Here is a 21,451-nt window from a genome sequence, read left to right on the forward strand (position 1 = left end):
TTTACAGGTTTGGGATATTTCCATACTAATAAGATTGAAAATCTCATTGAAATGAGTTAATTTGAAGGCAAAGAGAAATACTAGGACTGTCTCAAGAAGGAACAGAAAACTATGAAAGAAACAGGGAAATTATCAGAGAATCATCTCCCAAGAAAGAGCCACAATCAGGGGATTTAAAGAGGCAATTTCTTAAATATTAAAAAAATAAATAATTCCTATGATACATACACTATTCCACAGCAGAAAAAGAATTAAAAGTAAAAAATCTTGGTTTTTTTATAGAGCTAGAATTGCTTTACTACCAAAATCTGATAAAGCCCACTCATACATATAAATCTCATTTATGAAATGAATATATGTACAAAATCTTAAATAAGACCAAAGGGAACCAAATCACATATTAAAATAAAAAGTCATGCATGATAGTGAAATTGACTTTATGGTAAAAATAAGGAGAGGTCAATATTAGGAAATCATTAATAATATCCATCTTATTGAAAGGTAAAATTAACTGAGACTCAATAGATATAGAAAAGCATTTGGTAAGATTCAGGAGCTACTGTTGATTCTTTGGAATGAGTCACATATCGGAAATAAGAAGGAGTTTCCTCAATGTTAGAATATATCTCAAACCAACAGCCAGCATTCAGCTTCATGACTTCTGCAGGGCTCTATCCCTAGAAATTAGGCTTCTGTTTCCAAAGAATGTTCCTTAAGTGCATTTGTCTGGGGCGAGGGTTCATAGCTTATTGATTAGTGATCACTGAAGTCTTGTGTGACTCAATATAGGCCTATAGGGAAGCTCTGGGGACATCCCTTTTGACAGAGACAAGAAAAGACTCACCATGACCACATACATTGTTCTAACCATGTGTATTCTAACCATTTCCGTGTGGACAAAAAGAAATAGGTCACTCATTTTAGAAAGGAGGAGGCAATTATCATTACCATCATGTGTGAAGGATTTGCTTGACCCCCTGAAAAGAATCTGCTAAGTTAGAATCACTAGGAGAACCCAGGAAGATGGCAGCAACTGTTTAGAAAATCTAGTGAAAGAAAGGTTCACATTTGCAATACCAATGAAACATTTATCTTAGCTAGGAATAAACTTAATGAAAAGCATGTAGGCCCTATATGAGGATAACTAGAAAATAAGTTTTGAATAAATTCAGTATCAGATTATATCTCTGGATTAAAAAAACTAATACTGAAAAGATCTTGATTCCTTCCTCCAAAATTAATTTTAAGTTTAATGTGAGTCTAATAAAAATTCCAAGAAGCATTTGTTTAGAACTATACTTAATGTTCCAAAATTTCATCTGGAAGGACTTCAGAATATGGAGCCGCGGTAATTAGACATAGTGTTAGTGAGGAGTAGACAGAATGATAGAGTAGAATAGAAAGATATCACAACCCGCAGGATGTGTGATCACTTAGTGTGTGATACAAGTCACTGTGAAAAGGAGGAACAGTTTAAACAAATAAGACCTTAGACAATTGCATAACCATTTGGTGAAAAAGAATTTGAATTCTTCCCTCACACTGTGTACGAAGTTGAATTGAGTGCTTGTTCCTGCTGAAAGAAGAAGATACTCGGAGCCTAATTTGAAAGGCAGAAGCTGTAAGGAAAAAGCTGTGTAGAAATTTCTGGAATGGCTAAGAAAACAAACAAATGGAGCACACAAACACACACAAACATGACATCAACACATACAAACATAAACATACCATAAAAATATCACACACATATCATAAACACGATTGAACAGCAAGTGATCAACTGGGACGAGATATCTGTATCATGTTTGCTAGACCAGTGGTTAATATCCTCTACATACAAAGAGGCCTTTCAAATTACTACAAATCAGAAAACAGACACCAGGAGATGGAAAAAGGATAAATAACAAGGATGAGCAGTTCATAAAGAAGAAATACAAAGGGCTAATAAACCCATACAGGTTTTTCCAGTGGTCAAATAAATGTGAGTTAAAAATTTAATATAGCATCTTTCATCTATCAAATTAGCAAATTAACATCTATCAAAATTAACAAACGTTTAAGTGATAGTATAAGTCCAGAATATGATACATTTGCACCTGTAGTTGGAGGAACGAGTCTAGACAATTTTTCCAGAGGGCAACTTGACTGTGCTCATCAAAGTTCTTAAAACATTCATATGTTTTGACCAGGAATTCTTTTTCTAGAACCTTACCATAGAGACACATTTAAATGAATACACAAAGCATATGGGTAACAGTTTTCAAACTCCTGTAATTTATAAGTCATTTTTTAAAAATAAGATTGAACAATTGCAAAACTAAATGTTGGCTATAACTTATGGTACATTAATACATTTTGATGTTATATTGCCATTAATGGGGGTCATATAGAAGTATATTTTTCACCTATAAAGATATTCATGGAACATTGTTAGGATAAAAAAAAAGTTAACAACACAATTTATTTCCTGGAACTGCATTTTGGGAAGAAAAAAATTCCAATAAAAAATATTAAGAAAATATTCAAAAGGACACATACCAATTTTTCATCACATAACTATTATTTGGGGGATTTTAAGTGTTATTAATTTTTCATATTTGATTATAATTTCTAATTTTTAATATTGCTATCACTTGCATAATTAAAATATTACTTGGAAGAGAGAATTTGAGCTGGCCCAAAATGAGAAATAATATTTTGAAAGATGAGAGAGCAACTGATGTAACTTTACTGTTAATTTCAGTTTTAATCAATTCAGCATGTCTACCTGTAAACATATCAATATTACTACTATCATCTTTATCATCTGAAAAAAATACATTTTCATTTATCCCTTATCAATTTCAAAAAATTTTTCTAGCAAATAATCATTATTGGCTATTTGAGAGCAGACAAATAAATAATAGATTTAACAAATTTAAGCTGGTGCTCAGCAGGTCTGCTTGGCTTAATATTTGATGCCATCCTCATTGGACATTCTGAACAGGGGTTCATTTTTACTTGAAAAGCTGATCTGTTAATTTTCCAGAGTTCTGACTCTGTCTACAAATAAATTTAACTTTTTATATGTTTGTAAGCTTATCTCCTTTTTTTTGAAATATTTATTTAGTTGTAGATGAACACACAGTATCTTTATTTATTTTTATGTGGTGCTGAGGATCGAACCCAGTGCCTCACAGGTGTGAGTCAAGCACTTTACCACTGAGCTACAGCCTCAGCCCCAAGCTTATCTTCTTTAAAAAATGCACCAATCATTTTCTGTGATGATGCTCAAATATTTGGAATATTAATTCAAACACTCGCTTCTATAATGGACTGAACCAATGTCTTCCCTCTTGCTCCCTCTCCTGGGGTTTTCGTTCCATCTCTGACTTTTCCCCCATTTCTTTCTCTTCTTCTTGGTTCCTCTGCACCTCTCCCATCTTGCCCTTCTCTTTGTCTGTGTTCCTTTATTTGTTTTGGTCCTCACTCACTTTCTTCTTCTCTGTTCCTTCTCTTTCTTTCTCTACTTTCATACTATTGTGTGTTCCCTTCTTTTCCCATTTCCTCTTCCTTTGCTGTCCCTCTGTTTGCTCTCCCTTGTCCCCCTATATGACAGGTCTATGACACATCACTGGAGAATGTGGAGGCTTTTGAAGGCCTGTCCGACTTTTGCAACACCTTCAAGCTCTACCGGGGCAAGACTCAGGAGGAGACAGAAGATCCATCTGTCATTGGGGAATTTAAGGTAAGTCCCTGAGGATGTGTCCCTGGGTCAGCCTAAGTGAAGAAGGGGGTGGAGCAGTAACTGCAGTGGTGACCATGGTGCTGATGTTGGTGACCACATGGGTGGTGGAAGTAGTGATGCTCCTGATGGTGGTAATGGGGCGGCATTGGGCTGGGTGAAGTTCATGTGATGATTCTCCTAGAGATGAGAGCAATGGTCATAATGGTTATCGTGTTGGTGACAATGCTAAAAATCAAAATTAACCTCTCATTCTTTTCAGGGCCTCTTCAAAATTTATCCCCTCCCAGAAGATCCAGCCATCCCCATGCCCCCAAGACAGTTCCACCAGCTGGCTGCCCAAGGGCCCCAGGAGTGCTTGGTCCGTATTTACATTGTCCGAGCATTTGGCCTGCAGCCCAAGGACCCCAATGGGAAGGTAACTTTCCTAGAGCACTCAGAATGGCAGGCATGACTACAAATGGCCACAGGAGTCTGGACATGGTCTCTGCCTCAGGGAGTCACAGTAGGCTGGGGAAACCAGAAAAACCCATGCAGAACTGAGAAGTCACTGGATGGAGTTTTTGTCAAGGACCAAAATGTAGGAGGTCAGAGAAGGGCAAAGTTGGCACAGGACTTTGGAAATAAGTAGAAGTTTTTGGGGAAGGAATAGGATTCTTAAGTACAGAAGGAATTTTGATAGGTCAGGAGGGAGAAGAAAGTAGTATTTTAAGAGAAGTCAAAAGCACAGGCAAAGGTTTGAAATGGGAGGGCTTGGTCCATGGGCAATTAGGATGCGACATAAGGATCAGTGTGGCGAAGGTGTAGCTGGAGGCTGGGATTTGCAGGGCATCCGTGGTGGGAAGGAAGGAACGAAGGAGGGAGGAGCAGGTTTGGTAACTGCTGTGCCCAGCTGTGGTGGAGCTGGAGGTAGAAGGAAAACCAGGAATGCTCGAGGTGCCTTTATTTAACATTCTGGTGTTTTGTTCATCATGGATTATTGGCATTGGTTTTAATTTTCAAAATACTGCACTGAAGTATTATTTATCTTGATTCCTGAGTTTTGGGGCCCTCCCTTAAATTGTGTGCCTAAGGCAAGAGACTCAGCTGTCTCACCCTAATCCTGGCCAGAGATGGAAGAAGGAGATTTGAAGGAGGGAAGGAGTCCCAGAGTCAAAGGGAGACAGTAAACTGGGTGACAGAGGAAAGCTGGAAAGAGAGAGGAAAGCTGAGAGGCAGGAGCGGTCCTTTCTTACCTCCTTTCACAGGTTCAGGCCTCCTGTGTGTCCTTGAGGCTGTGGGGAGGGGCTCAGCATTCTCCTCCTGCTGCCTGGCCTCTCAGGGCTGGGAGGTCAGATGATCCTCAGCCTTGGCACCACAGATGGCCTCCAGGATGTGGCCGGGTTGGCTTATGTCCTTCACACCTTCTCAAGCCAGACTTGCCCTGGGCCTTCTCTGGCCGGGCTGTTCCTGGAGGATAGCTGTAGGACTGCTGTTGCTTTTGGGCCATATCCAGGAGATCGGCTTGGGCCAGTCTTGGTGGAGAAAGTGGGACCATCTCTCCCCCTTTCCATCTGCTTAAGCAGCAGTCACAGAGAGGACCCCAGCCTGGCCTAGTCCCACATAGAATCCAGTCTGTCGTGTGTGCGAGCCTGGGGGCTGGGCCCTGCCTCCCCCAGCCTCTCCCAGTGGGGCGACGGATCAGGAGTAAGGAAGACTCAGGTGCCCCACTCCCGCTGCAGGGGCTGAGGCTAGAGGCTGTGTCAGGGGCCATGTGGTTTAGGGTGGGTCTCCTGGCCTGGCAGAACCCAGTCCACATCACAGCCTCCTAATGGCTGGCCCCCTCACCCCATCCGGAGGCAGGGGACTCAAGAAGCCCCCAAAGACACATTGGGAGAATGATTTCACTTCAGTGTCTCTGTGTTGTCCTTCAGTGTGATCCTTACATCAAGATCTCCATTGGGAAGAAATCTGTGAGTGACCAGGATAACTATATCCCCTGCACTCTGGAGCCTGTATTTGGAAAGTAAGTGGGGAGCAGCTGGGTCCCAGGCTGCAGAAGCCAGTCTGGATACCCCACAGACCAGTGGGCAGATGGGGCTGCTGCTGGGCAGTTCTTTTCTCCTGGGGCATAACTGTATTCCCTAAATCTTGCAATTGGTGGGTGTAATCTGAGCTAGCTCTCAGTGAGCCAAGGGCTGGAGTCCCAGCAGAAGCCCCTAGTTAACACACTTAACGATTGCCTAGATCAGAAATCTGCATGGAAGCTCAGAAGATAGATCGGTTAATTCCTTTTTGCATAAACTTTTTCTTTGGATTTACAGAAAAGTGACAGAGAGGATACCGATTGCATATAACTTTAGTCCTACTTTCTATCTTACCTTTGCCCAAATGAGGACATGACATCAGTGCGATGCTACCCACTAAACCCTGGACTTTATTGGCTCTCACCAGTTTTCCACTAATGTCCTTTTATTCTCCTTTTCTGGTCCAATGGACCATGCTTCACTCAATGATTTCTCTTTTAGTGCCCCACATGTGTCTGCCGTGGGTAGCTAGGGGAAGAATGTAGACCCGAGATAGTAACTGACTCTAGAACAAGAACAATAGAAGGAAGACTCAGTGCCCGTGCTGTGGAAGCAGCTTCTGGGCATCCTGAAATCCTGAATCGCTGCTTGGTTGTGAGCTTTTTTAGGTTGACAGCTGGTGGCTGTCTCTCTAGCACCTACAGAAGCAGCCTCTTCTGATAGAGTCAAGTGACATATTGAATTCATACCTAGTATCCGTTTGGTTAGTTGTTATCATTTAGCCTGTGACCAAGACTCTGTCAGCCTGGGGAAATGCAGATTTTGAAGGGCAAACGGATCTGGTCAGCAATGAGTCACCACCAGGCTGGGACTGGAGGGAAGCTGGAGGGTGCAGAGGGCAGCGCTGTTTGCTGAGCCCCAGTGGCTGGCACAGGGCTGTGGCTAGTGGTAACAGGCAGTGGATGGGCCTGTCCCACAATGTGTGTGCACCCAGGGCAGGTTGGAGAATACACTTCTCTCACTCCCATCTCCCTCCAAATCATGCCTGAAGGCTGGTGTGCCTGGTGCTTCTTGCTCCCTCAGATCCCAGCAGAAATACTCTTTACAACCCTTGAGATAATCAAACACAGCTTTGATGTCTGACAGTGCCCTTCCCTGATGGATGTTGTGGTAGGAACATGGCTTTTCTGCCCACTTTAAGTTCTATCTATCTATCTATCTATCTACCCACCCACCTACCTACATTCCTACCCACCCACCCATCCATCCATCCATCCACTCACCCACCCATCCATCCATGCATCCTAGAGACTGAATCCAGGGTGTTTTACCACTGAGCTGTACACCCAGTTCTTTAATTTTTTACTGTGAGCAGGGTCTTGCTGAGTTGCCAAGGCTGGCCTCGAACTTGTGATCCTCAGCCTCCCAAGTGCGGCATTACAGGCATGAGCCACTGTGCCCTGCTAAGCTCAGCCACTTTAAGAAAGCCACAAACTCACAGCCATAGGGGTGAAGCTACTATGCTCATCCATGTTTAACCCTAAACACCCTGATGGTGCTAGGGGAGTATTTTCCTGTTCAAGCTACTCTTTGGGTTCCCCAGATGCAGTGTGTGGGTGAGCGTGTGGAGGGTCTCTGCCTGTCCCCTTGCCCTGCTTAGTTTTTCTTCCCCTCCACTGTGGCTGGGGAGCGCAGGTCAGGGGAAGGGTCTGTTCCACGTGCCAGCTGCCCTTGTTGTTCAGCTGCTCTCTGGGTGGCAAATATTTTGAGCCAGTTTATTTTCCTGTGGGTGCTTTCAAGAGGCTCTTAGAGACCCTCTGAGCCTCTTTCTCTCCTCTTGGGATGTGGGAGATGCTGCCTCCCTGAGCTGAATGTCTCCTACCCCCTGGTCCTCAGATGGCCTGGTTCTAAGATGGCCCCCTCCACAGTCTCTGGCTGTTGGAACCCTGGGAGGTCCTTTGGGGCAGGATTCAGAGCAGATCCAGTCTGGCCTTGAGGCAACCCCCTCCTCTGTGAGATGCAATTGGGTCCCTTGCTCAGCTGTGGACGGGAGAGCAGTACCTCCAGATGGGGCCCCGCCTCCTCCTCTCTGCAGAGTTAGCGTCCTGAGTGTGAGTTAGGCCGTGGGCTGTGCCTCCCACTCCAGGGAACTCATTTCAAGGGGAAGAGGTAGAATACCTCCACCTTGACCCAGGTGGTGGCCAGGGGCTCAGACCCTGCAGGAGCTCCTCTCCCCAAAAAAATCTGCTCAAAAATCCTTTTTCCATTCTGCCCTAGAAGTTGGTGTGCTGCCCTACGTGCCCAGAGAGTGGGTCCTGGGCCAGCCCCTTGGTAAATGCCAGAGCTCTGGCTCCTGGCTTTGGAGTTTGACATCTCCTGTCTCCTGGTGGTGTAGTGGGAGCTTCAATTTTAACTTTCTGTTCCACTTCATTCATTCATTCTGGGGGCTGCCAGGCGGGTACCTGTTCAACCCAGTTTATAAGGGACACACACACACACACACACACACACACACACACACACACACCCTCACCCTCTCAGACAAGCTCTGTACAGAGTCTTATGGGTGATGTGCTCTATGAGTGAGTGACAGGAGACTGGAGAAGGGTGGACTTTTGAGCTCCTGCCCTCGTCCTGCTCCTCGATGGGTCTGTTGACATCAGGGGGCTGGCAGTGTCCTGAAGTCCACCCCTCCTGCAGGATGTTTGAGCTGACCTGCACTTTGCCTCTGGAGAAGGACCTGAAGATCACCGTCTACGACTATGACCTCCTCTCCAAGGATGAGAAGATTGGGGAGACAGTCATTGACCTGGAGAACAGGCTGCTGTCCAAGTTTGGGGCCCGCTGTGGACTCCCGCAGACCTACTGTGTGTACGTGCTTAGGGCTGGTTGCTTCTCTCACAACCAGTCACCCTGTCTATTGAGCTTTTCTGTGTGTCCACCTTGGGCTTAGCACTTCCCAGGTGTTCTCCCCTTGAGCTCAATGGGGGCCTTGACTTCACTTAACAGATGAGGAGACTAAGGTGCAATAAGGCCCGTGGCTTATGAGTGGTGTGCTTAGGATTTGAACCTGTTCATCTGACTCTAAGGACCTGCCTCTTGTTTATATTGTTATAACCCAGTTCTCTGATATACCATGGAGGCCTGCAGAGAACTGGGCACCTGGGAAGAGATGAAGAGGGAAGGAGGAAGAGGAGGAAAGGAGATGTCAGTGGGCTTCCACTGGGCCTTGCGGGGAACTCTGGGATGGTCTGTCAGGGGACTCGCAGGTGGATGGTACCTCTTCCCACCATCTTGAGTCTTGTTTGGGTCTGATTCTCTAACTCAGGAAATTGGAAACATCTAAGTACCAATTCCATGGGTACTTAATCCTTTGCCTCTTGGTCCTCCGTTTTTCCATCTAGAAAATGATGCAAGTGGAGGGTGGGTGATGCTGTCTGGGGGTTTCACAGATCATTACCGACCCTTCTGCCCCATTCAATGTCCTTGGAGTGTCTCATCTTTGCCTTGTACTTGGGCTTCAGCTCTGGACCGAACCAATGGAGGGACCAGCTCCGCCCCTCCCAGCTCCTCCACCTCTTCTGCCAGCAGCACAGGGTCAAGGCCCCCGTGTACCGGACGGACTCTGTGACCTTTCAGGATAAAGAATATACCATTGAGGAGATCGGTGAGCTGTCCCGTGACCCCCAAACCACGCCGAGCCTCCCTCTCTCTCTTCTCCTCTTTCTTCAGGTTTTCCCCTGTTGTAAAGGCTCAGGTGGACATGGTCCACGTCAGCAGGGCGAGGGCTTGGGTTTCTCTAGGGCAGCGCAGATGCACTAAGCTTACCCTTGGTGTTTTAGGTCCACTGTGTAGCCATGACACCGTTGTGAAAATCAGAGGTCAGGGTGGGGTCAAGGTCAGTGGTCAGGGTCAGAGCTCTGTCCAAGGCCATGTTGGAGCTTATCTGAGGGCAAGGATAGGAGTGAGTCTGAAGCCAGGGTCAGGGTCAGGGTCAGAGATAGGATTCATCTTCTGGCTTTGGTAATTAGACTTTGTTCAGAGTTTGGGGGACATCCATCTCTGAGAAAAAATATTCTACTTGAATTGCAGCAGCCCACCAGCTGGACCTTGATGCACCTTCTGAGTCCCTCTGGGTACCGTCCATGCACCTATGTCTCCAAAGGGCAGGCAGGAGGTCTGTCATTGCCCAACCCCTGCCCCCGGTTCTGCCTGATACTGATGGCTGAGATCCCCCCACATGCTCTCCATGTGTCTGGGATGCCACAGGCCTGCACTGCCCACCCAGAGCAGCTCAGCCTCCCCGGAGGTGTTTACAGGCCCAGCTGGCCCCCCGCCTCCTGCTTGTTTCAGAGGTGTTTGATGTCAGAGCTGGTGCTGAGGTTATAAAAGGGAAATGACAGCTTTGATGCCTCCCTGCCCAGGTCCCCCTCCTCCTCCTCGTTCTGTTTTCCTCACTCCCCCAGATTATGGCCGAGCCAGGCTCAGCCATCAGGCACCACCCCCCTTTTCCTATGGAGCGTGCATCTGATCTAGGGATAGTCTCATTTCCTCCAGTGGCCACTGTTGCTCTGTGAGCACATTTAGCACAGGGACCAGGGCTTGTGGGCATAAAATTGTGAGGTCCAACATCTGCCTGATTTTGCAGATGAGGCCATTGAGGCCAAAAGTGGTTAACAAACTGCCCAGAGTCACCCAGGCAGCTGGGAACAGAGCCGGATCACTGGCTCCTACAGGGACATTCTTCTTTCTTTGGGACCCCTATTAAGGTGGGCAGGGCAGGTCCAATGGGTGAACGTGTGCGTGTGTGTACGTGGCCACACCTGAATGCCCTGGGTGTGTACTTGTGGGTGTGTACGTGCATGTGGACCACCATCACTCCCAGACAGGCCTCTAGCACAGGGGCCTCCAAGTCCGTGTCTCTGGCTGGTAGGCCAGGCTTCTCAGGGTCCTGTTTCTGGTAATTTTTTGTCCTCTCTGGGGTAGAGGCTGGCAGGATCCCGAACCCACACCTGGGCCCAGTAGAGGAGCGCCTGGCTTTGCACGTTCTTCAGCAGCAGGGCCTGGTTCCCGAGCACGTGGAGTCACGGCCCCTCTACAGCCCTCTGCAGCCAGACATTGAACAGGTAGGACCTCAGCCTCTGGGTCCTGGAGTCCTTGAGCCCTAGACCCCACCCCAAGGTCAGCATGAACACCTAAAGGACCCACTGGAGACTCTGGGATTTGGCCAGTCCCTCTTTGACCCATTCCTTTGCAGTCTGAGTGGTCACCACTGGAACTAGGAGGGACCTCTAGGAACTGGCCTCCCTGGCCACCTCCAGCTCTCAGAGGTGGGGGGTGAATCCCAGCAACCCCTTTAGCCATGTGTAGGCCCAGCCTCTGACTTCAGTCCACCATTCTGGAGCCTCACTGTTCTACCCGGTCCTCAGGGTGTCTCCCTGCTCACTGCCATCTGTCAGAGGCTCAGTGTCAGATGCCCAGCCCTGTGCTGAGCTGCAGCTGGGTGTTCAGAGAGGGTTCCTAGTACCCTATGACAAAAGGGCAAAGAAAGCCATAGAGAGCATCCACAAGAGGGGCAGGGGAACCCTCCCATGCAGAAGGGTGGGGTGAGCCTGGAGGAGATGAGCCCAGAGCTGGGTTTGGAGGAAGCTAAGGGGAGAGAAGGTCACAGATGAGAAGGGGTCAGGGTGAGTCCTGGAGATGCCTTTGTCAGAAGCAGACTCTCTTTCCCTAGGTGGCTTGGTGACCAGCCTCCCCAAGGTAGTGCAAGGTCAGCACTGCAATCCCTGCCCCTTAAGATGGGGACAAAATTCACATTGGGCTTGCAGAGAGGGTGGGGCTGAGGGTGGGCAGGTGGAGGGGCTTCCTTTCCTGGAGACCTTCTGAGTCCCCTGACTAAACCTTGCTCTGTGCCCCCCACCATATTGCATAGACTACTCCCTAGCACACATCAGCCCCCCTGGGGAGCCTTCCAGGTTGGTGACCTGTGGGGAAGTTGGCTCACCTCTGCAGTGGACCCTGCAGTCCCTTGATTAGGGTCCCTTCCCCACAGGGCGGGAAGCCTCTTCCTGGAAGGGCCTGAGTTTTCTCTGTCCTGTTCCCCAAGTGCCTGGCACAGAGCAGCTGTGCCATGGCCGTTTGAATGTAAAGGCTGGTGGCAAAACAGGCTTGTATCTCACAGGGGAAGCTGCAGATGTGGATCGACCTGTTTCCCAAGGCCTTGGGGCGGCCTGGACCTCCCTTCAACATCACCCCACGGAGAGCCAGAAGGTGACTGACCCAACCCCAGGCTCCCAGCTAAGCTGGAGGAGGGAGGGTCGTGCTGGCTCTGGGTGGGAGCAGCAGGTTGCTCTTTGGCCAGGCTTTATGCGACTTGGGGCTCAGAGTCCAGCTCTCCTTTGGGTCTGGTCAAGTGTCCAGCAGGCATGTGTCAGGCCTTCCTGGATGAGCCAGCTGCTCAGCTCTGGTGGGAAATCTGAGTGGATTTGAGTCTTTCTCCATCCCCTCAGGTTTTTCCTGCGTTGTATTGTCTGGAACACCAAAGACGTGATCCTGGACGACCTCAGCATCACAGGCGAGAAGATGAGCGACATTTATGTGAAAGGGTAAGGCGCCATGGCCATTCTGCCTGTGCCCGCTCAGCGGCTTGCCCTGTACCCTCGGGAGGCGCCCAGTGGGTGGAGCTCTGGGGGAACAGCAGGCTTCAAAGGAGGGTCTTGGAGGGTCTCCTCCTTTGGGACATTGTCCCCCCAGCAGATTTCTTTTGCACTCATCTTTGGGCTAAAGTTACAAGGTTTGAGGATGTCCCGAGACAGTGGCTGAGATGTCAGATTGCTTTCTGATGTATGGCACGTTTTTGCATCTTGGAGGTTTCCTGGGAATTCTCTTTGCCATATCGTTTACCCAGTTCATTGACCTTTGTAATTCCTCATTCCCAAGTTGGGGACGTTGTGAATCTTAACAATAAATGCTTTTGGCGTGTGTGTGTGTGTGTGTGTGTGTGTGTGTGTGTCTAGCTGGATGGTCGGCTTTGAAGACCACAGACAGAAGACAGACGTGCACTACCGCTCCCTGGGCGGCGAGGGCAACTTCAACTGGAGATTTATTTTCCCCTTTGACTACCTGCCTGCGGAGCAAGTCTGCTCTGTCTCCAAGAAGGTGAGTGTCCCTCGTCCCCAGGGCTCTCGGTCCAGACTTTGCATTGCCAGTGGGATCCCATGGCTACTGTCCCCATCAGTGTCCCCACCACTCTCCCCTCTCCATCGTTGCGGATGGAGTCTTGGGGTCTACATGGGAAGAGAGGGAACCCCAGCCTGGTCACTGGAGGTGCAGAGAGGGGTGACTTCTGGGGAGCTTCCCAAGAGGGCTGGCCTGGTGTGTGCCTGGGTTGCCTGTAGCACTGGGCATGGCTTGGCAAATCCCTCTGGCTGCCTGGCCTCCTGCAACTGTGTCCTGTGTCTGAAGTTGCTGTCCAGGTTGGACAGTCCCCGGGAGCCTCAAGTGCTGCCCTCCTCTCTCCACTCCACCACCTCTCGCTGCAGGCTGAAGGCACCTGGAGAGACAGGCCAGCAGCAGCCAGCAGGGAGAGGTGGATTTGGGGACCTCAGTCTCTGTGTCTCAGCATCTCCTACTTTAGGTCTCCTCTGGGCCACAGTCTCTCTACCTCTGATCTAGGCAAAGTCAACGGCAGGCACTTCCTGCCTGAGGCCCGCCCTTAGGGAGCAGCCACCAGAGCACAGTGAAGGGCTTGCTGTGGGCAGTGAGGGGCTCTGGCCAGACTGACCGGAGGCAGAGGGCCCCTGGGAGCTTCTGATGACCCTCATCCACCACTTTGCCTGGCATGTCTTGCCACCTGTTGGTGCTTTCCTGCTTAAGGAGGCAGATCCCTCTCTGTGTAGGTCCTGCTGGTCTGGTTTCCATCTGGGGGTGTCTCAAGGCTTCAGGCCCCAAAGCCCCTATGATTCTCTCTCTCTCTCTCCTGACTGGCTGCGAGAGCTCAGAAAGGGCCAGGGGCCAGGGCGGCTGGGGACCTGGGCTTGGGTTACCTTGCTCTTCTCAGTTCTCCTCATGGCTTCCTCTGCCTGATCCTTCCTAGCCCAACACAGAGTCACCTGCACTTTAGAGAAACCAAAATGTCCATTGGACATTCTCAGACCATCAAACAGAAGAAGACACAGAGAAACAAGGTGAAAGGGTTCGCTGGGTAGCACCTGCCAGAGAGCAGAAGTTAGCCACAGGTTCTGTGGAGTCAAGGACAGCCCAGACCGTTGCTAGGTCTCATCTCGTGTGCCTTTGCCCAGTATTTGTCTTTCTCAATACTGGTGTCAAAATGGAACACATGCTGCCATCTGTCAGAGAGCACCATGTCATACAGGTCCCAACCCCCCTCCCGAGTCTGCTGTGGACAGGGAGAGCGGGGCCAGGAGTAGAGAACAGAGCCATCTCAGGGGCTCCCCAGGCCCTACAGGGGCTGGCACAGTAGGGGAAAATGGGGCCAGGAGATGCACATGGCCACTCTGATGGGAGATGAGGCAACCCCTTCACTGTGACAGGTGAATGGGTGTGGCCAGAGGAGAGGTTTCTGTCTTTTTCTTTGAAATAACAGAAGAGAGATAAACTGGCCTGTCATGTGATCTGGGACAAGTGGAAAGGGTGGGAAACAGTGGCTATGCTGAGTGGGAGAAAGAGGAATGGGGAGGGGACATGGAATATGCTGGTTGGTGGCATGAGAAGGGTGACCTGGCATCTCTGAGGGCCCAGGTGGAGTTGCTGATTAATAATTTGGGCATCAGTGAAGTTCTGTGTCTGCATCGAAGGCCTTGGTGAAGAAGCTGGGTTAGCTCACGGGGTACCAGAGGAAGCACCGAGGCTGACCGGGAGTATCTGCCTGGCCTGATGGTCTCCACTTGGGAGGAGAAGCCTATATGGAAAGGGATGGAGAAGAGGGAGAGGAGTCAAAGAGTGAGTAAGAGGCACATTTGGGGAGGAGGGGACAGCAGGTGCTCCTGACCTCAGGCTCTGAGCAGAGGATGGCTGGGGGCAGGGACTGAGGTCACAGGAGGAGGAGGAACAGAAACAGCCCAGGTGGTTCTGAAGGCAGCCTCTGGGGAGAAGGGGCCCTGGGTGGCAGGTGGAGCCATGCCCACAGCAGGGCCCTAATTAGCTGGTCTGGGCTGACGGACATGTCTGAGGTGGGCTGGTTCAGGGGCTGTACAGCCTGTGGGCTCCCCGGGCCTGCTGCAGAGCCAGCCCTCGGCCGTGGGCTTCAGGGCCTCTGGCAGGCAGGCCCTCCAGGGACCCCATTAACCAGACGAGACTGTCGTAAAGTACAAGGTCTCCTTTCATCCGGCTGCTTTGAACCACCGCTGGTTGCCCTGGCCCAGCTCCCCACCTGGAGCCCAGCACACCCACCGGGGCCTGCAGTGCGGCAGGCACCCACCCTGCAAATAAACAGCTAGTAAAAGGGCCCAGGCTGGGAGCATAATGAGCGCCGGGGACCTGGGGGGCTCATTCCCCAGGCTGGAGCCCCCGCCCAGCTGCTCCCACCAGGGGCTGTTTGAACCTCTGGCTCATTACTGAGCCCATAAACCAGGCCGGCCAGAGGATCGGAGGCTGCTGGCGGCCCTGCAGGCGGGCCTGGAGCTGGCCATAAAAGCTGGCCAGAGGAGGCAGGCACCTGCAGGAGGGCTGGGCTGGGCTGGGGCCTGGAAAAGGGGAACATCAGACAGAGTGCCGGGGGCCAGGGCGGCTGGGGACCTGGGCGCCTGCTCCAATCCAGGCAGCAGTCCCGTAGGTGGCTGTGCACCATGCCCACTCCTCAAGGGCCATGGTCATGGGCTCAGTAGAGAGCCCCGTGAGATCTGTGTGACCATGCTGCTCAGTGGGCACTCAGGACCCGTGAACCTGTTGTCCCCAGCACCTCCAGTGTCCCTGAGACTTGGGTTCAGGCCCTCCTCTGTCTGCCTCTCTAGATCTTTGCCTGTGCTTGCCACCAGCAAGAGAAAGAACAAGCCACTGTGAGCAGGACAGCCCTGTGATGGCCCTTGGGGTCAACTGTGGCTAGAGTCAGGGGCTGGCTCGGTCCCACACCCCTCAGTTGCTCCATGAGGCTCTGAGGGAAGCAGTCCAAGGTGACCTGGCTCCAGGTGGAGCTGGTGCGAGGGAGGTGGGACCACGAGAAAGGGACCCCTCCTCTTGTTCCAGTAGGAGGATAGGGACTCCCAGTGCTGGGGTAAGCTCTGGAGGTGCAGAGGTATGGAGAGGGGTGATGAGGGACGAGCTAGGGTCCTGGTCCCAGTGCCAGCTCCTTACCGCAGTGTGCTGTGGTTCCTTCTGGTGCCAGCCAGGGTGGGTGGGGGATCCTAGGTTCTCAGCCCACTGTGCTGCTGAGATCACATGTGCCAAGCAGGGCTGAGAGCAGGATCCTGGAAGCTGACGGCCTGGGTTGGAACCCCAGCTTGCCACTTCCTGCCATGGGACTTTGGACAAGTTACTTGCTTTGGTCTCCTCAGCTGAAAACATAGTGTCCCCTTGTAGGCTGTTGGAAGGATCATGCGTCTAGTGGTAGAGGGCTGCCAATGTGTAGGAAATGTGACATTAATGTTTTTATTATTAACTGTTAAACCTGGGCAAAGTCCTCTAACTCCTTCAAGCCTCAGTTCTATTGTCTGAAAAGCCAGTGATAACCTTGACTTACAGGCTTGGGAGGCTAATGGAGCCAGCTGACGTGAGGTGAGCCTGTGTGGTCTTCTTGTGGATCCTGAACACTACCTTCCAGAATCTGCCCTTACCAGCCTTCCCACCAGGACTTGGCTCTGGCAGGTCCCACTCCAGGGACAGCCTACTCCACCTCTTCTTCCAGGCAGCCCTCCAGGTTGCAGGGACTGTGGCCTCGCTAATGTTTTTTCCCTGTTTCCTTCTCTGCTCTTCCTCTGGGTCAGGATGCCTTCTGGAGGCTGGACAAGACAGAGAGCAAAATCCCAGCAAGAGTGGTATTCCAGATCTGGGACAACGACAAGTTCTCCTTTGATGACTTTCTGGGTGAGCCTTGTTTCTGGTCGGCCAACACTGTGTATCAGAGGCTGGTCCAGAACCCGCTGTGTGTGTGTGTGTGTGTGTGCATGCCCGTGTGCCCCTGGGAAACCTGGTAGGGTTTTCTGTTCTCAGGGGGCTCAGAGTCACTGAGTCCCCAGTGCTGAGTGAAATGTATGACAGGACAGTGTCAGATTGATCACAGTGATCAGAGTGGCCTCTAGGGTGGGCCTCTTGCAGAGGTAGCATTGACCACTGGGCCATGTTGGATGGGGGACTCAGGTAGGTGAGGAAGAGGGGAAACTCAGGCTGAAGCCTGCACAGGTGTGTGCTGCCTGTCACAGCTGAATGGCTTCATGCTTGGCGGGTGCTCTCGTTGCACCCCAGTCCAGGCAGATTTGAGTCCAGAAATCAAGGTGTTCCAGCCACTGCTCATCCTTGTGCCCAGGTGCTGGCTGAAAGAACAAACCACAGACTCCATCCCCCAATCCCAGGGGTTCGGTGGGGCTGGTGAGATCCTGAGCTGGGAGCAGGGAGCTGGGCTAGAGGGTTGGCCGGAGGCAGTGCCTCTGCAGGGGTGGGATGTGGGGACAAAGACGGCGACTCTGCGTTAACTCTTCCAGTGTTAACTCTGGAAAACGGGGAACATCCATAGGGTATTATTCAGCCATAAAATGCCACAAGAAAGAAATGAAATGCTGTCCCATGACACCATGGAGGAACCTTAAGAATAAGCTAAGTGGGTGGTGGTTCATGTCTGTCATCCCAGGGGCTGAGGAAGCTGAGGCAGGAGGATCACGAGTTCAAAGCCAGCCTCAGCAACTTAGTGAGGCTAGATGTGGCTCAGTGGTTAAGTGCCCCTGGGTTCAATCCTGGTACAAAAAAGAAAAACATGCTAAGTAAAAGAAGCCAGATGCAGAAGGACAGCTATTTCATGACTCCGTGTATAGGAAAGGCCCACAGGAGGCGAATCCACAGAGAGGCAGAACCATCAGTGGGGATTGGGAGGAAGAGGCAGGGTGGAAAGGGACTGCTTAGTGGGTACAGGGGTTTCTTTTGGGGCTGATGAAAATGTTCTGGAATTAGATGGTGGTAGTGGTTACACAACTCTAAATGCACTAGAAGCCATTGATTTGCACATTTAAAAATGGTTACAGTGCGGGCTGGGGTTGTAGCTCAGTGGTAGAGCCCTGGCCTCACACATGTAGGGCATTGGGTTCAACATTCAGCACCACATAAAAATAAAGGTATTGTGTGCATCAACAACTAAAAATATATTTTTTAAAATGGTTAAAGTATTAAATTTTATGCTATTTGAATTTTACCTCAATTGTAAAAAAAAAGTTTTAAAAGAATTTGAATCCATGGTAAAGGCAGCCCACGGAAGTCAGGATTCCTGGCTTCCATTTCTGCTCTGCCACCTGGGAGCAGGGTGGCCTGTGTCAGATCACCGATGCCCTCCTGGATGGCTCTTTATTGCAGAAAGGGGAGCCCTCAGCCTCTGCAGGGGGCGTTCTGAGGAGCAGCTCTCAGCAGGGGAGGGCTGGCTGCCGATCAAACTGCTCTCATTTCCTGGGACTCCCACAATCCAGGTCCCACGCCCAGCAATCAGCACACTTAGGGCTGGGAGCTGCTCAGGACTTCATTATAGAGTCAGATGTAAAAGTGATGGCACCCAAATTGAATTTTGTTATTTGGCTTGTTATATTCGTCTATTATTCCTGTAGAAAGATTAGATGACCACGGTAAGAATGGTTCTTCCTCCTCCTTAATCTCACCACCCAGAGATAACCTCTACCAACCTTTTGATGTATACTATTGTATGTTGGTTCATTGATAAACAAACATGGATATGTATGCATTTTATGTAGATATATGACATGTATATAAATATTCATCTGCACAGTATGTGAAAGGGTGTGTATCATACATATTGTTTTATATTCTGGGTTTCTTTTTTTTAATTTAACATTTTGAGAGCACCCTCTCTGGTCCATAGGCATCCATCTACATTGACATCTGCATTACCACATTTGCCTGCCTGGTGTTTCATTGTGTAGATGGACCCTTTTTTGCTCGGTTTATCCTCTCTCGGTAGATCATCAGGCCATCTTTGGTTTTACCAATGTGAGTGACACCCCTAGGCAGACATATTTAGAGCCTTTGTACATCGCTGTCCTTAACTGTAGGAAGTAGATTTGTTAGAGTCTGAACACTCTAATGATTTTTGAAACATTTTGTTCAATTGCCCTCCAGAAAGATCTTATTTATATTTCTACTTAGGTGTCCTGTTTGTACAAGGGTGACATTTCTCCTAAACATTTGCTACCACTGTTACTTTTTTAAAAAAATTGTCAATGCCTTATTATTTTAATTTTTGTTTGCATTTATTACTTATAAGGTAGAATATAAAAAATATATTCATTAATCATATTGTTAGTGGGCCTTTTTTCCATGGTTTTGAGATGTTCATCTTTTATTCTTGGTTTTCAGAGCTTTTTATATATTAAGGATACCTTGCAAATTTCTTGCCATTTTTTCATTTGCTCTTAATATTTTTATGGAATCTTTTTGCTAGAGACATTAAAATTTGGGAGCATCATGGACTGGAGATGAAGCTCAAGAGTAGGGTGCTTGCTTAGCATGCATAAGTCCTTGGATTCAATCCTTAGGTTGGGAAAAAAATGGGAACATCCATACTTTATGGAGTGAGGCTTCAGAATTAATTTTGAAAAAGAAAAAAAAAGAAAAGAAAATTGTATTTTAACTGAATTAGAAAACAGTGTGAAAATAAAGTTAAACAGGCTTGTCCTCTATTTGTTTTTATTTTTTGGTGGTATTAGGATGGAACCCAGGGCCTCACATATGCTGGGAGAGTGCTCTGCCTCTGAGCTGTATGACCACCCACCCTTTCCCTGCTCCCTTTTTTAAAAAATTTGAGACAGGGTCTCACTAAATTGCTGAGGCTGGCTTCCAACTTGTGATCCTCTGCCTCAGCCTCCTGAACAGCTGGGACCACATCCCGCTTCATCCTTTGTTTTTTAAAATAAAACTTCATAAAACCATTAGCGAATACTATCTTTTAATTCTAGGAGATTTCTCTTTTCCACTTTATACTCTGTTTTATAATTAGATAGTTTATACCCTTTGAATATTTGTTACTTTTTAATCTTATTGGTAATAATTAAGCATCTATAATCTCACCATCCTGAGATAATCCTGTGTTTCCTTAACTATCTTTAATGTAGATCGTGATGGGATAATTTGTGTGTGTTTGCGTGTGTGTGTGTGTGTGTGTTAATACTCTGATAGTTACTTAATATTATATTGGGATCATATTTCAAATGGGAAATTAATATTTATCTGCACTGGGTGGAGGGATATGTGGGTAGATAGATAGATGAATGTGATGTACTGGTGAACAAGTGGATAGATATAGTGCTGAACAGGTGGAGGCTATGGAGGGAGGTAGATGGGTTGACATGGGTGGAGAGATAAAAGGAAAGATGGATTAAAGGATGGGTAGAAAGAAAGAAAGCCAGGAAAAAGAATAAGATCCAATGCCCAGCCACAGAAACTAAGCATTGTACGCTGAGAAAAATCTAAGCTTTCCATGATAATAATCTCTTCAATTTGGCCCCAGGAAACAATTTTGCAATCCATCTCTCCCATGAGTCCCTCATGACCGGGGCTCCAATCCTGTTGACTCCATCACATTTGATTGGATTAGGTGAAACCACAAGATTGCTGTTCTTGTAGGTCAAAAATAGTTACCTATTGGCATTTTGATATGGTTGAACCAAATAGCTACAGCTATGGAGAGAGGATGGATAGCACGGTAGGGTAGGTGACTCAGTGACAAGATGGCTGGTTGGAAAGCCGGGTGGGTGGATGAAGAGACTGGGGTGAACCACAGCGAGGCCCTGCTTCACACCTCCTAGGAGGGCAAGAATATAGTAATGCTACTGAGATGAAGTCAGAGGTGTTGAGGATGTGCAGAAGTCGGAACCTTTGTACCTTGCTTGGGTGGGTGTGACATGGTGCAGCTGCTGTGGAAAATGGTGTGGGATTCCTCACACACCTGGATTACCATAGGACCAGCAGTGCTCCCAGGGAATTGAAAACAGGAACTCAGAGACGTGTATGCCAACGTTTACTGCAGCATTATGCACAGTGGCAAAAGGTGAAACAACTCAGATCCATCAACACATGTATCAATATATAAAATGTGTTATATACATACAATGGAATATTATTCAACCATTAAAAGAATGTTACTGATGTGTACTATAAAGTGTATGAGGTTTGCCAACATTGTAGTCAATGTAATAATCCAGAGGCATAAGGGCAAATATTATATGATTCCCCTTGTGTGAAATATCTAGGAAAGGCAAATTAATAGAGACGGAAGGTAGACTAGAGATCTCCAGGGGCTAAGGGAAGAGGAGAATAGGGAGTTTTTGCTTAATGGATACAAAGTTTCTATTTGGAGATGAAAACATTTTGGAAATATTGGGGATGGTTTCCAATACTGTGGCTGGAGTTAATGCCACCAAATTGTACATTTAAAATGGGTTAAGACGATCCATTTTATGATGTATATATTTCACCTTGATAAAAGTAATTTTAAAAAACCTGATGAATGTAGACATGCGTATGTGAATGGGGTGGTCCTCAGTAAGGTGAAGGG

The 21,451-nt window shown here is 48.6% G+C and overlaps 1 protein-coding gene across 16 annotated transcripts in view; it reads left to right on the forward strand.

The window, feature by feature from the left end:
- Nucleotides 1-21,451, forward strand: part of Dysf (dysferlin) — a 208,130-nt gene that overhangs the window by 178,789 nt on the left and 7,890 nt on the right. For all 16 annotated transcript variants that reach the window (XM_071601695.1, XM_071601700.1, XM_071601698.1 and 13 more), the window contains 10 exons: nucleotides 3,599-3,727; nucleotides 3,987-4,142; nucleotides 5,638-5,729; nucleotides 8,431-8,601; nucleotides 9,255-9,397; nucleotides 10,717-10,856; nucleotides 11,912-12,000; nucleotides 12,240-12,335; nucleotides 12,747-12,888; nucleotides 16,671-16,770. In XM_071601695.1, coding sequence (XP_071457796.1) covers nucleotides 3,599-3,727; nucleotides 3,987-4,142; nucleotides 5,638-5,729; nucleotides 8,431-8,601; nucleotides 9,255-9,397; nucleotides 10,717-10,856; nucleotides 11,912-12,000; nucleotides 12,240-12,335; nucleotides 12,747-12,888; nucleotides 16,671-16,770 — 1,258 coding nt within the window. The remainder of the gene's footprint in view (nucleotides 1-3,598; nucleotides 3,728-3,986; nucleotides 4,143-5,637; nucleotides 5,730-8,430; nucleotides 8,602-9,254; nucleotides 9,398-10,716; nucleotides 10,857-11,911; nucleotides 12,001-12,239; nucleotides 12,336-12,746; nucleotides 12,889-16,670; nucleotides 16,771-21,451) is intronic.

The sequence above is a fragment of the Marmota flaviventris genome, chromosome 14, assembly GCF_047511675.1.
Source record: "Marmota flaviventris isolate mMarFla1 chromosome 14, mMarFla1.hap1, whole genome shotgun sequence".
Lineage (NCBI taxonomy): Eukaryota > Metazoa > Chordata > Mammalia > Rodentia > Sciuridae > Marmota > Marmota flaviventris.